Raw genomic sequence first — 15059 nt, 5'->3', positions numbered from 1 at the left:
AAGTATTTGCTAAAGACAATCTGTCTGGTCCCCTTCAAAGATTATTACGGTTTAATTATATTCTCTTCCTCGGCTTACAAAACGTTGGGCATGTAACATTCTCTTGGTTTTGTTGCTTTTAGTGTGCTATACTGTACACCAGTTGTGGAGGGCAGCGTAGACTTCGTATACACAACATGGCTTTGAATTGCTGCACACAGTTGGCAGATTTATATCGAAACTGCGAGACGGACTCGCTTATCAACTACTTTGCCAAGTTTGGTAAGTCTCTTACTACATTCGCAGTCTGTAACATAAGCTAATATTACAACTTATTGTCACATTATTCATTTTTGAGACTTGTTTTGGCACATGCATTTATGGTAATGTAGTACAGAAGGATACCATTGGATACCATTTTTTTTCTGACTAACACATAGAGAGGCTATTCTTCTATCTTTAGATGTCTTCTCCGCGACGCCGTTCGGTAGAAATCTCGGTTTTCGTCTGTATGCAAATGAGTTCTCTCGCAGCACTGGGGGCGGGCCCCAGCGCTCAAACAGCACTGGGGGTGGGCCCCAGTGCTCAAACAGCACTGGGGGCATCCCCAATGCTGCAAGAGAGCTCTACAGCGATGCCTCCATCTTCTTCAGGAACGGTCTCTCTGCACATCTTCTTGCAGAGCTGGGTTCAAACTTCTATGCATGCGCAGTTGGCTCTGCCATTGGGACTCTGACAGAGCCGACTGCACATGTACGCGGCCATTTTTTTGTGGCCGCTTACCCCAGCTTACTGTGTAAGCAGCCACAAGAAAATGGCCGCTTACACCAGACGGGCATGCGCAGTCTGCTCTGCCCGAGGCCCAACAGCAGAGCCAACTACGCATGTGTAGAAGTTTGAACCCAGCTCTAGAAGAAGGCGCGCAGAGAGGGCATTCATGAAGAAGATGGAGGCAGCGCTGAAGATTTCTCTCACAGTATTGGGGCCCGCCCCCTGTTATGTGAGAGAACTCATTTGCATACTGAAGAAAACGGGATTTCTATGGAACGCCGGTGTGGAGAAGACCTCTAAAGGTAGGAAAAGAATAGCCTTTCTTAAGGCTATTCCTATGCGTGATTGAGTGATTTGATGTGATTTTAATGATAGGATCCCTTTAAGCAGATTTGGTTCTGTTTTTTGGTTCCCCAGGTGTACCCGAAGGACAAAATCTCATGTTCACATGTGAACTTAGAGTCAGGAAACTGAAATAAACATACCCATACATTAGGACTATTTGTTTATGATCAAAATCACGGTTAATTGAATGTTTTGCTTCCATTAATGAACAATTATTTTAGGGCACTCCCCTTTTTACACGCTACTGAATTGTGGTTCGGTTCTTGACGTACCAAAGTGTCCTGATAATATAGTGTAAAGTTAGTGACATGTCCTTTAACCACTGGCAGTGTGAGTCATTCAGATATTCTTAATCTAATTGCTGACTCCTACCATAGATCTTCAGAAACTATTGGGCACGAGCCCCTTCTTTAGCAGGCAGTGGTTTTTCCCAGACTCCTCCATACACATCCTTGTACTACCATACATCTATCTCTGTATTTTCACAGCTTTCAGGGGAGTTCTAAGTAACCCAACAAAGTCTGTCCGAGATACCCTGATCAGTCAATGTGCACAGATCCTGGCCTGTTATCGCAAGAATTGTGCTAGTCCTTCGTCTGCCGGACAGGTAACCAGCTTCTTAAAAAGGCAAAAGGCTTACTTTATTTTTTTTTTTCATTGTTCCTCACTTTTTACAGTCTATGGAAATGACACTCAAAAATGTTTTCTTTTGTTCTAGCTGATCCTCCCAGAATGCATGAAGCTCCTTCCTGTATACCTGAACTGTATACTGAAGAGCGATGTGCTGCAGCCTGGTCCGGAGGTGACCATTGATGACCGGGCTTATATCCGGCAGCTTATTTCTTCCATGGATGTTTCAGATACCAATGTCTTTTTCTACCCAAGACTTTTGCCTTTTGTAAGTTCTTTTCATGTGGAGTCCAATGTTCTAGCTGTGATGGCCGCTCATGCTTTACCCCCTTAACGATTGGCCTTGTGCAGATGTACCCTACCACCGTGGAGCAGGCGTGCTTTCACACGGTCAGTATTTGGTCATTATTTTTCACCAGTGTTTGTATCTCAAAACTCAAAGTTGTTCCAGAACATGGAAGAGGTGCAAATTTTTTCCATTGTAGTTTATCACTATGGGTTTCATACTTTGCTATGATTTACAAATACTGAAGCCAAATACTGACCATGTGAAAGAGGCATTGTGCTGATTCTTACCATTTAACCCATCTGATTGATTTCTTTGCTAAAAATTGACTTTGGTATGATTTAATGAATCTGCAAACTTATGGTCCATCTCCTGAAACATAGCCTGTTGTTGTAAAGCACTTGTGGAAAAGAGCATTTTAGGGCACTGATCACTGAGGCCTTGTCCCTAACGGTTTAGGGTGGGGTCACATCTGCGCCCAGTCTCTGCTTTGTGGGTTTGCGTCATCTGGAGACGGAAACCCGGCAGTCATTGTCCTCCCGTGAGCGTCTTCTGGTCTCGGCAGTGAAACTTTTATTTTTAACCGGACACAAACTCCTGCATCTCCAACTTTGTGTCCGGTTAAAAAAAACCTGTTTTGCCGCAGAGAGACAGAAGACGCTCACGGGCGACACTTTGCAAACCCATTCAAATGAATAGGTTTGAAAAGTGATTGCCGGATTCCGTCTCCTGTCCAGTTTCTCGGGCAGAAGACGGAAACCTGAAAGCGGAGACCCAGTGAGGAGGAGTTTGAAAGGAGAAGATGTCGGGCGTGCCACTTCATTGACTGTCACCTCACACTTATCCTCACTACGGTTTTGCTGCTTTGAAGAGTAAAAGGGGACTCAAAAACAAACCAGCTACAATGTACACTGCCTAGGGTTGAGCCGATCTTGAGATTTCGAGATCGTTTTTAAAATCCGATTTCTGATCATTTTCCATCTGATCCCAATTCCGATCCTAATGCAAGTCAATGGGATTTTTTAATGATCGAAAATTGGATTTTAAAAACTATCCTATTCACTACACAGCGTGGAGTCCAAAAATTGAAGGCTTCAATTTTTGGACTCCACGCTGTGTAGTGATTAAAAAAAATCCACTGGCTACTTAGTCCCCTAGGTGTCTGCTTACCTGCACAGAACCACTGCCACCTCCCCTCCCGGTGTGTACGCCACTTCCCTGTTGTTCTATGTTCGTTTCTTCCCTCTCTCATTCTGACGCAGGCAGAGCACCGTACGTGCCCCCGCCTTCCTAGTGAATCACTCACGTCTCCCTGCCCTTACCCACCCACACTCTCCTAAGTCACAACAAGCCCCGCCTACTCCCAGCATCAGTAGCACTACCCTAGGGAGGTGGGGGCGCTCTGCCGGCGTGTCAATGAGAGAGGACAGAGAACAACTGCATGGAGCTCCGAGGAGAGGCAGCGGTTCTGTGCAGGTAACTAGGGTTGAGGGATCGGAATTCCGTTCCTGATTCTTTTTTAGGCAGGATCGGAACACGATCGTGAAATTTATTCGATTGCCGATCAAGATCTGATCCCGATCGCTCAACCCTAACAGTACCAGAATAAAATGATGAGATTTCACCAAATTTCATCCACATGCAAAAAAAACTCATAGCAAAAAGTACTGTCCCCTTCGGGTTTTCACCTTGCTCATATCGTTTTTCTAGCTACTTTAAACCTTCCTAGCGCTGCATTTCCAGCATGTATGCTGTCACAAACCAATCCCAAAAAAACCTGCTGCTGAATTTCCTTGAAGTGTCTTCACCCTGTAAGAATCAAGCCTTAACCCTTGGGAAAGTGAATCTGATGTCTTTGTGTGGATGTTTTCTTCTTGCAGTCCAAAGTCGATCCTGCCAGCGATTCTCTGCCCGTGGCTATTCGAACCTCAGAAGAACGACTCTCCAAGGGCGACATTTATTTGCTTGAGAATGGCTTGAATTTATTTATCTGGGTTGGTGCAAACGTACAGCAGGCCCTTCTCCAGAACCTTTTTGGCGTTTCTTCCTTTAGCCAGATAGACTGCAACATGGTAAGCTGAAGAAGATCCATTATATATAATACATATACATATGTCATGGGGAGCTGCAGACAGACACTTCTTGGAGTATTACTAAATAAATGCTACAGGGCAGCACAAGATATTTAAGTTGAAGTTCCATATGCTGCAGCACGTCATTTCTGGTAGCAGCATTGCCCGCCAAACCTCCCTTCTCATAATGGCATGTACCTTCTTCCCCCCTTTCTTTAGTTTTTTTGTATCACCATTGCCATAGACACAATGTCATGAGGGCAAAATTGTCTGTGCTTCCCCAGTCTAATGGACAGTCAAGTAATTTCAAACGGAAAATAACTTTCATGTTGTTTTGTTAACGTCATAGTTTGATGTCATTTTGTGTATCTGGTGTGTAATAAATGTGATTATTCTGTCTTTAGAGCTCTTTACCCGTTCTGGATAACCCTGTCTCAAGTAAAATGCATGCCATTATCACCATGTTCAGAGCACAGAGACCGCGATACATGAAGGTAAGGAAATGGTGCTTTAGTTTTACTTGTCACCTCTCCTGATGTGAGACGTTATTTCCCCATGATAGAACAATGAATTAATGAATAAATTGATAATTGTGTGTTGCCGTTTATCTTGGCAATGGGGTGTCCCTAGACAGTCTGATACTGTAGTCATCGATTGGTGTGAGACCTTACAGGAAGACATCAATAAGTGTTATCACCCAGCTGTAAATGTATTCCTAAGTAACACAGGAACAGACGATACATTGTTATAAGATGTTTCACAACTGGTTTATAAAGAATGATAATATAGTTATGAAGAATATTGCTAGAATAAGGTCCGGATAGCTGACAGGTCCTCTAAGTACTGCTCTATTTTGGGCCTTAAAGGACCAGTGTGTTTCTTTTTTATTAACTTATTCTTAGGGCTTGTGTTTTTGCAAGATGAATTTTTAATATCTCGGATATTTCACTGGGGGACACAGCACCTTGGGTATAGACCCGGCCACTAGGAGGCGGACACTAGGATAATAAAAGCTGTCGGCCCTGTCTACTAGGGGGTCTTCATCGTGTATGTCACACTAGTCGCACCCCCTGCGGGTGTAAGCGCTCTGTAATAGAGCACCTCGCCGGTCACTAAGTCCCCACTCACTGCTTGCTGCATCGGCAGCCAGATATTTCAGTGACCCCACTACCATGTGCGAGGGGGTAATCCTACAGCGCCTGGGGTAAGGATGAGAAGTTTTAGAACATAGGCGAGTATGCCTGCTCCCTCCTCTTATGGTGGTTATTGGGCATTGCTGGGCTTCGCCGGCGTCTAAGCCTCAACTAGGCCTGCCCCTTCCCCAGGCTCCCTTGGTCTTTCTGGCCCCTCCTAGCCCTCCCATTGGCCAGGGGGCTGTCCCATCTAGTTGTTTCAGCACGGGAATCCCAGAGGGACGGCCTTCTCTTCAGGAACAGTTTTCTCGTTCACTTCCTGCTACTGGTGTTCCTTCTGCTGGACTACTCTTCTCTTCTGCTGGATGCGCTTCTCCTGGGATTCCTCTCTGTGCAGCCTGTCTGCAGCAGTTGGAGACCGGTCTTCCTTCTGTGGTCTGGTAGGCTACCTTTTCTTTTTATTCCTTGAGCCCTCCCTGCTATGCCCTCCTGTGAAGTGACATGCTGCCCCTCGGCCCCCTTCGGTGTTGCCACATTTTATGCATGCACCCGCTGTTAGAGGATGTTACCATGCGGTCAGCCTCAGCCTGTCTGCTCACTCTACAGTGGTTCTTAGCCAGCCCAGGAGTCTCCTGGCTCTTCTCCGGTTCCACCTTCCCCGGTCTGGGAAGGTTTCCCTTACCCATTGCTAACTTACAGACTTAACCAGTCGGTAGTGGAGACCTTCGAACGGCTGCCTTCCCAAATCGCCGCTCAGTCGGTGGCCTCTAGGACACCTTCTGGGTGCCATAACAGTTCCTGTTACAGGAGCCATCCCCGCAAGAGGACAAGGAAGTCTTCCTACATTTCATGGTCCTCCATCCCTTCCTCTGGGCACACCCAGATAAGGCCTCAACTCACAGCTCCACTCGAACAGGCGGATTTCTGCTTCCCCCTGCCCGGTCTGCTTCTCTAGGGGACCACTCTGACTCTGACCTGGAGCATCAGCTAGACTCTTCTATATCTGCTGCTATGCGGAAACTCATCCATGCGGTAGAAATACCCTACAGATCTCTGAGGACCCGAAACCATCCTTTCAAGTGGACATTTCCTTCCTCTGTTGAGTGTGTGTGAATGCATCTTGAAGACACAGTGGCTTCTCCCTGGACCATCCTATGTCTTCTACTGGAAGCTGGACGTCCCTTCCCACCCCTGACCTGTGTACCTCCAAGTGGAAGGTAATCTCTGGGGCAGTTCTGCCAGGTTATTCTGTGACCTGTCTCTAGCTCCCCCTGGCTGGCAATGAGGAACATTCAAGGTAAAGGAAGCAAGTTGCTCCAGTGGCACAATCATTTACTGCATTGTACTTTTATATATCAGTATCTAGTGAGCGCTAGCCAGCCTATCCTGAGATATTGTCAGCTAGCTGCCCCATGTATCTCTTCCTATCATTTAGAGCCCCCTGCGGTGGATCCCGTGATGGCTAGGCTCTCCAACACTTCTATTCTGCCTTCAGTGGACTACACCTTCTTCAGTGATCTCTCGGACTGAGAACGGACTGCTTCTGTTGTTGTTTGCAATGCAGAACTGATGTATTGCATTGTCCTAAATGCTGGCTATCAAATTGCTGCAAGAAGGTATCTTCCCTCGTCAGTGTAGTAGCTGGCTTCTCCCTGCGGCCTTACTTCACTGCATCTTGGGTTAGCAAGGCCTGCATTTCCTGTGCTAAACAGCTTTGGTCAAACCACCCTGATGCAGCTTCCCTCCAGGACAACCAGCTGCTCATCTCTGAATTCCTGAATGCTTCCACGTACCTGGCAATGCCTCCAGATCTGCTAAGGCAGCCGCTAACACAGTGGCTATTTGCCATACAGTTTGAATTTGTTTTTGGAACCTTTCCAGGTTGAACAGTGCCAAATTTTTGTTATAGGCTTTGAGAAGCTTATCCCTGAGGCCACAGAGGGGAATAGGTCATTCCTGCCCCAGAGGCATCCTAAGCGCCAGCCATTCTCCTGTTCCAAGAAGCCTTCCTTCAAGTCCAGACCTCCCTGGCGGTCCTGCACCAAGTCATTCTGTCCTTCCTCTTCTAGACCTCCTTGGCATGAAGGTTTTCTCCCACTCTGGGCCTCTCAGGAGGCGGGTTGTCTGGGTCCTGGGCCGGAGAGGTGGTGTCATCCAGCTACTCCAACTTTTGCCGGAGTCTCTTTGCCAATCCAGGTTGTCTCCAATCTCCTACTACTCCTAATTGTCCTACATACCCAAAAAAGACTACCCCCTTCGTCCCATCATGGACCTGAAGTGGCTCAGCAGGTTAGTCTGTGTCTGCAGTCTGTGGTAGTATCCTTGGAGATGGGCAAATAATTGGTCCATCTACATCATCGCACTGTGCCTTCAACATTTTCTTCGTTTTGTGGTGGACCCTCGACCTTTCCAGTTGTCCCTTTCCCCTTCGGGCTAGCCTCTGCCCTCTGGGTATTTACCTAGGTGATGGCGTCTGTCATGGCCATCCTCTGCTCCAGAGGTGTTGCCGTATTCCTTACTTGGATGACCTCCTGGTGAAGCCCCTCCAGATTAAACAATCTGACCAGCTTTTGGATCAACTTGGTCCTTCCTCGCCAGTTCGTCTGGCTCATCAATGAGAAAAGGTCTTGTCTCGAGCTCTCTCTGATTCTCCTCCTAGAGGCCAAAATCTTGAGGTCTGATGTGTCCCACCTTTGGAAGTACTCTCCTTGCGCTCTTCGTCTCGACATGTGGGTCTTGGGCACGATGAGCTCAACCTTCTTGGCCAACCCTTTCAGTTTCTCTCTCATCCTCTCCACTTGGCGATTCTGACCTGCTGGGACAAATCTCCAGCCAGCCACAACTGCCTGATTCTCTTTCCTCTTCGGTTTTGCCGAGAGATTCTTAGACGTACCTCCTCCCCTGGAATTTCTCAGGGGAACTCCTTCCCCTCTTTTGGTAGGTGATTCCCACTGATTCAAAATACAGCAACGGGTTAGGTAAAGGGATCACAGCCCACTTACTTGACCTTCTATTTGCGACATCCAGAATGATGGTGTGAAAATAAATCCTTAGGATGGAGGATGCTCGGAAATCATGCCCATCGGCCTGGGACGTATTCACAAGATGCAACAAGGAAAAATCCAGCTCCACTCCAATAGCTCCTTAAAACTTAGTGTTTATTTGCACTGATTAAAATCCAAGACTCATCACAAGCATAACTGTTGTTAAGATAGTTTCATTCTTACTGGGAAAAGCACCAGATAGCTCTTTTTCTGGGAGCCGTTTGTTCCAGGTCAAGGAAAAAAGAATGGACATGCTCATGCCTGAAGACACTCCCGACTAGGTCCTTTCATTAGGCCTAATCCGGAGCAGTTTGTTCCAGCTCCCTTGAAAAAAAGAAGCGACAAGCTCATTCTTCAGGTGGATGCCGCGGCCAGACGTCACCTGAAGACACTCCCTCCCGACTAGGCCCATTCATTGGGCCTAATCCGGAGCGGAGTGCGTGACCGGATGCCGATGCACTGTATGCCTCTGCCTCAGGTTACAGACCAAAAAACCCAGTGTGAACTTACCCTTAGGGTAACTTTACTAACCTCTGTTTTCTCCCCCCTTTCTTGTAGCTGCTGATCGTCAAGCAAGATGACAAGCTTGAGATGTTTTTCAAACACCTGCTGGTAGAAGACAAGAACCTAAATGGCGGAGCCTCTTATGTAGATTTCCTGTGTCACATGCACAAGGAGATCCGACAGCTTCTAAGTTAGAGCCGAGTGACATGGTGGGTTCCCACCGGCAGTGACATTGGAGATATTATGCTAACCACCTTGGTCTTTTTACTATGCTACTACAAAACAAGACACCAGATAAGACGTTCTGTCCTCCTGATTCCTCCTCCCTTCTTTTTATTTTAACTTCCTTCCCCGTCTTTCCCTCACTTTAATGAAAACCTTAAATAGAAATTGTTTACTATAGAAAAAGAGAAAACCCAGAAATATTTTCCAACATAATAAACCATGATAAGAATCCTGTCTATAAAACCATTTCTATGAGGTCGTTACGGGAACGTCCATCGCGACCCCTAAATCTAATCTAGGAAGGAATGTATACCTGTGGCCGTAGAGCGCGACATTGTTTAATACTGTAGATCAGATTCATGAGACTGGAGTGAATGGGTCTGATAAAGAAACCCTGGTCACCGATGGCTACAAACCTCTCTCCATTGTACGTTTCTTTTCCATGAAATGAAGACCAGGGTTTGTTTTTTAATTTGCAGCACATGGCCACATCCATAACTTTAGATAAACTCCCTCCCCAGAAAATAACTTGCACCCTTAAAATTGTGCTTTCTGTTCTTCAGGATGAGCCGATCTGTATCGTAATAGAGTTTACGTTAGTTATTGTGCGGAGCCGGCGGTCCCTTTAAATCAGGTATTTCCATGAATGATCCATTCGGTTTATCCTATTGTATATGGAGGGAAGGTCTGAATAAATAGATGTAGAAAACTAAAGCAATGAAATGTTAAAGTGAGTAAGTATAGCATAATAAAATATAGCGAAATAAAACGACCACTTGCTATGTACACAAAGCTTCTGAATAGAGCGTGCAGGTTCTCGGGACAAGATGGCCATATATTATGGATATCAGCACTGATGATGTTCCTGAACCTGCGTGTGATGCTACTGAAAAAAAAAAATCAAGAATATATGTCTGTGTTTCTTTTCGTTTCTCCTGTATTAAGGCTTTAAAGTCAGGGACTCTATCTAGATTGAGTAGGTTTTGTATTTTCATTTTAACGAAAGATTCAGTACACATTGAGGCGGCGACCTGCTGAGAATTAATTTAAGGTTGGCGATCACTGTTCCATCCTATTTGTCCTGAAGGGGGAGGCACTGAGCTGTCCGCAAGCCTTAAGAATTCAGCATTCCATGCCCTGTTCCATCTCCGCATGTGTCGCGTTGTTGAAAAGAAGGGACAATGGTCTCTGAGAACAGTCCTGCTCAGATCAAGAGTCCTCAGCTCCTCCTACATGAATTTCTCCAGAAATTTATTTATGGTAGATGACTGTCAGTATTTTCCCCTCTTATATAAAGCGTTAAAAAACCAAACACCTAGATCACTCAGAAGTAAGCGAGGCCCTAGCCGCCTCCGTGCCAGTGCTTAGTATTAATTGCTGTGTTGATTTGAAGATGGAAACAATATAAATTATATATTAAAAAAATCTTTCTTTTCTTCTTTGTTTTGCCATTGTATCTTTAAATTTGTAAAGAAATAAAAATACAGATTTTTTTTTTTTTAGTTTGAATTGCTTGGAAAATCACTTAATTGTGCAGCCTTCTATTCATTATTCCATTGTTTAGGCATTTAAAGGGTTAGAAAAAACTTGTCCATGGAAAGGGTGATAAGTAGAGATGATCGAGTAGGTATTCGATCGAATACTACGGTATTCGAAATATTCGTACTCGATCGAATACTACTAGCTATTCGCAGTAAATATTTGATTCAGAACCAGCGTTGATTGGCCGAATGCTATACAGTGTACAGCATTCAGCCAATCAATGCTGGTTCTGCCGGAGGCTCGTCTGTGAGGAGACAGAGTCTAAGATCGGACCACAGCAGTCTCCATTGTGGTCCGATTTTAGACTCCACCTCCTCACAGACGAGCCTCCGGCAGAACCAGCATTGATTGGCTGAATGCTGTACACTGGCCAATCAACGTAAGCTCCCTCGTAACAGCAAGCTGCCAGCTCTCCTGACTAGCAAGGACGAGCCTGCTGCAGAACCAGCGTTGATTTGCCGCAGGGTCATCCTTGCTAGTTGGGAGAGCTGGCAGCTTGATGTTACAAGGGAGCTGACTTTTTATCAGTGCAACTGCAAGCACTGTGCAGTTAAAGCGCACGGACCCCATAGACTATAATGGGGTCTGCGTGCTTTAACTGCACAGCGTTCCTTCTGAACACTCTCCTCCTGCTATTCGTAGACTTGGGGACTCTCCTTTAGTCGAACAGTGGTTTCCCCTGAAACTAGCATTTTTTCCCATAGACTATAATGAGATTCGATAGTCGATCGAGTAGTCGAATATTGAGGCTCTACTCGAAACAAATATCAAATCTCAAATATTTCACTGTTCGCTCATCTCTAGTGATAAGTATTTATGGGGTCTGAGTAATAGGGCCCCAAATCGTAAGTAGCAAATGCATGTTGCTGCTCCATTTATCCCTATGAGATGGCCAAAGAGAGACATAGTATGGCGCTCATTCACCTGACAGTCACATGATAGTTGACACTTGTCGCCTATTCTGTGAAAACAAATGTTTAAAACTTTATAATCCCTTTGTATAAAGCAAAAGTTTGATGGATCCTATCATTAAAACTCAATCTTTTTGTGTCTAACACGTAAGAATAGCCTTAAGAAAGGCTATTCTTCTCCTACCTTTAGATGTCTTCTCCGTGCCGCCGTTCGGTAGAAATCCTGGTTTTTGTCAGTATGCAAATCAGTTCTCTCGCAGCACTGGGGGAGTCCCCAATGCTGCGAGAGAAATCTCCAGCGCCGCCTCCACCTTCTACAGGCACGCCCTCTTCATGCGTCTTCTTCCGGCGCCGGCTTCAAACTTCTAGGCCTCGGGCCCAGGGCAAAGCTGACTGCGCCTAATCCAGAGCGGAGTGCCGCGACTGGATGCCAATGCACTGCATAAGTGTCCATCTGCGGCTACCTGTTTTTGGTCCAGAATCTGAGGCGGATTCCTGTGTCAAATTTCAGTCTGAAATACCCTGTGTGAACCCGGACTAAACGGGTTGTCCAGGCGAAAAAGAACAACCGTTTTAACTTTTAAATAAACTAGGGGGCACTGGGGAAAAAACAAAACAAAAAACCTGTCCCCCGATGCTCCGGTGTCCTCCCGTGCCTCCCTGTTCTTCTGCTCTGGTGGATTCTCCCAGGTCTCTTCTGTAGTTCCACTTGGTCATGTGATCATTGAGGCTAATCAGTGGCCACAGCAAATCTCAGGAAGAGGACCAGTGATGTCATCAGTAGTGACATCACAGGCTACTTGCTAATTGGTTCCAGTGGTCACATGACTCCGAAAGAGAACTGGGAGATGTGGTCAAATTTCAAAACGGAAAGAAGATTCAGCAAATTTTCTTTTTCTGCTGCCTTTTTCATTATCCAACCCCATATAAGTATAGGGGAGCAAAAGCAACAAAACCATTTTTATGCATTGTGTGGATGACATTACACAAATTCTCATTCACTGATGGTACTGTAAATACAGTGTTGTATTTCTGCTGCGTTTCTGCAATCAATCAAAAATTCTGCTGTCCAACAACGTGCGCCCTTCGCCTCAGGCCACTCATTTTGGGAAATCTGACTTTTTGCTGCTGAAGGGAGAAGTATAAACTACTAGCAATACTCACGACTTCGTCCGCGGCCCCCTTCTCCTTGTGCGCGACACACCTGCAGTGCAACCCCAGCATTGCCCCGCGGCTGCCGCGACACGGGACTCCCCTCTCCCTCCACGCATGACCCCGGCCTCCCCTCTCCGCCCTTTCACGAGTATGACACAAACATTAACAAGAGTGTGGTTTCATTGGCTAGATCGGTGCTCAGGAACCTGGAGGGATGCCCCCTGTGCTCTAGTTTGCATACTATAGTTCATTTTCTCGGCATTCACAGCACTCTCAAACATAAGCATACCTCCCAACTTTTGAAGAACCGAAAGAGGGACAAACTGTGTGCCGTGGCAAATTTAGCCCCGCCCACTTTTGTGTTGACTCCGCCCACTCGTTAATTTTTCATGTGCCCGCACACAGTATAATCCTCCTACAGTCACCCGTAAATTATATGTCCCCCCTCTATCCCCCAGTTTCAGATACACCCTTCATCTGCCCCCAGTTTCATGTCCCCCTTCCATCTCTGCCCCCAGATTCATGTCCCTCCATCTCTGCCCCCAGATTCATGTCCTCTCCATCTCTGCCCCCAGATTCATGTGCCCACATCTCTGCCCCCAGATTCATGTCCCACATCTCTGCCCTCAGATTCATGTCCCTCCATCTCTGCCCCCAGATTCATGTCCCCCATCTCTTCCCCCAGATTCATATCCTCTCCATCTCTGCCCCCAGATTCATGTCCCCACATCTCTGCCCCCAGATTCATGTCCCACATCTCTGCCCTCAGATTCATGTCCCTCCATGTCTGCCCCCAGATTCATGTCCCTCCATCTTTTCCCCCAGATTCATGTCCCTCCATCTCTGCCCCCAGATTCATGTCCTCTCCATCTCTGCCCCCAGATTCATGTCCCCCATCTCTGCCCTCAGATTCATGTCCCCACATCTCTGCCCCCAGATTCATGTCCCTCCATCTCTGCCCCCAGATTCATGTCCTCTCCATCTCTGCCCCAGATTCATGTCCCCCATCTCTGCCCCCAGATTCATGTCCCCACATCTCTGCCCCCAGATTCATGTCCCTCCATCTCTGCCCCCAGATTCATGTCCTCTCCATCTCTGCCCCAGATTCATGTCCTCTCCATCTCTGCCCCAGATTCATGTCCCCCATCTCTGCCCCCAGATTCATGTCCCCCATCTCTGCCCCCAGATTCATGTCCCCACATCTCTGCCCCCAGATTCATGTCCCTCCATCTCTGCCCCCAGATTCATGTCCTCTCCATCTCTGCCCCCAGTGTCATGCCGTCCTCTCCTTCATCTGCCCCCAGATTCACGTTCCACCTCCACATTAAACTTACCTTCTCCTCCGCTCCCTCGCCGCTCTCTGCCCGCCTCTCTCGCTGACACATGCAGCTGAAGGAAGGAGCTGACACAGGTCAGCTCCTCGCTTCGCCGCTTCCCGCCTCTCTCCCTGACACATGCGGCTGAAGCTGCTCGCTTCGCCGCTGCGTCTCTCTCTCGCTGACACATGCGGCTGAAGCGAGGGGCTGACCTGTGTCAGCTCCTCGCTTCGCCGCTGCCGCCGGCTCCTGGCTTGTACATCGCGTCTACAAGCCAGGAGCCGGCGGCAGCGGCGAAGCGAGGAGCTGACACAGGTCAGCCCCTCGCTTCAGCCGCATGTGTCAGCGAGAGAGAGGCGAAGCGAGCACGCGAGCAGCTTCAGCCGCCTGTGTCAGGGAGAGAGGCGGGCAGCGGCGAAGCGAGGAGTGTGTTCAAAAGTTGGGAGGTATGGTGTGTGTGGGGATCTGGGGTGTAATGTGGGGGGAATCTGGGGTGTAGTGTGGTGGAGAGATGTGGTACTTTGTTCAGCTGCGCATATCTAATCCTCTGGCGTGTGGAACGGTGTGCAGACGCACGTATCTTATCCTCTGGCATGTAAAACCGTGTGTAGATGCACATATCTAATCCTGCAGCGTGTGTAACTGTGTGCATTGGCGAGTATCCAATCCTAAGGCGTGTGGTATTGTGTGCAGACGTGCGTATCTAATCCTCTGGCGTATGGTATTGTGTGGGCTTATCTGTGTATGACCCCGGATTACTTCTGACCATGCCTCTCCCTGGCCCTACAAGCCGTGTCAGCCCTCCTTTCGGCAGGCATACCTTCATGTACTGAGTGCACAGAGCGGAGTTGGGGGTCAGGCGATGCGGCCTCTTCCATCAGGCTGACCACATTGAGGAGTGTTGTCCCGTACGTCCTCAGCACACTATACATGTGGTCACGCAAGCACTCAAACCTGCAGGTGAGACACAGAGATGGTGCGGGGACATATCACCACCCTAGAGTCGCACCAGACACCAGACTCACCTACTAAACTTGGATTCATCGTGGGCCCTCCCATGCTGTATCACATGCAGGAAATCCGAAGTCAGGATGAAGGGGGTTTGTTCCCGTCTGATGCCAAACTTGCTCTTGAATTTCCCCAGAA

The 15059-nt window shown here is 47.4% G+C and overlaps 1 protein-coding gene across 4 annotated transcripts in view; it reads left to right on the top strand.

The window, feature by feature from the left end:
• SEC24C (SEC24 homolog C, COPII component) overlaps positions 1 to 10490 on the top strand; it is a 38590-nt gene extending 28100 nt beyond the window's left edge. For all 4 annotated transcript variants that reach the window (XM_075257833.1, XM_075257832.1, XM_075257834.1 and 1 more), the window contains 6 exons: positions 123 to 261; positions 1584 to 1702; positions 1814 to 1993; positions 3892 to 4083; positions 4488 to 4577; positions 8819 to 10490. In XM_075257833.1, coding sequence (XP_075113934.1) covers positions 123 to 261; positions 1584 to 1702; positions 1814 to 1993; positions 3892 to 4083; positions 4488 to 4577; positions 8819 to 8959 — 861 coding nt within the window. In that variant the 3' untranslated portion in view covers positions 8960 to 10490. The remainder of the gene's footprint in view (positions 1 to 122; positions 262 to 1583; positions 1703 to 1813; positions 1994 to 3891; positions 4084 to 4487; positions 4578 to 8818) is intronic.
• Positions 10491 to 15059: the final 4569 nt, after the last annotated feature.

Source organism: Leptodactylus fuscus, chromosome 10 (genome assembly GCF_031893055.1).
Source record: "Leptodactylus fuscus isolate aLepFus1 chromosome 10, aLepFus1.hap2, whole genome shotgun sequence".
Taxonomy (NCBI): Eukaryota; Metazoa; Chordata; class Amphibia; order Anura; family Leptodactylidae; genus Leptodactylus; species Leptodactylus fuscus.
Note: the sequence above shows the minus strand (reverse complement) of the source record. Positions and strands in the feature narration are given on the sequence as shown.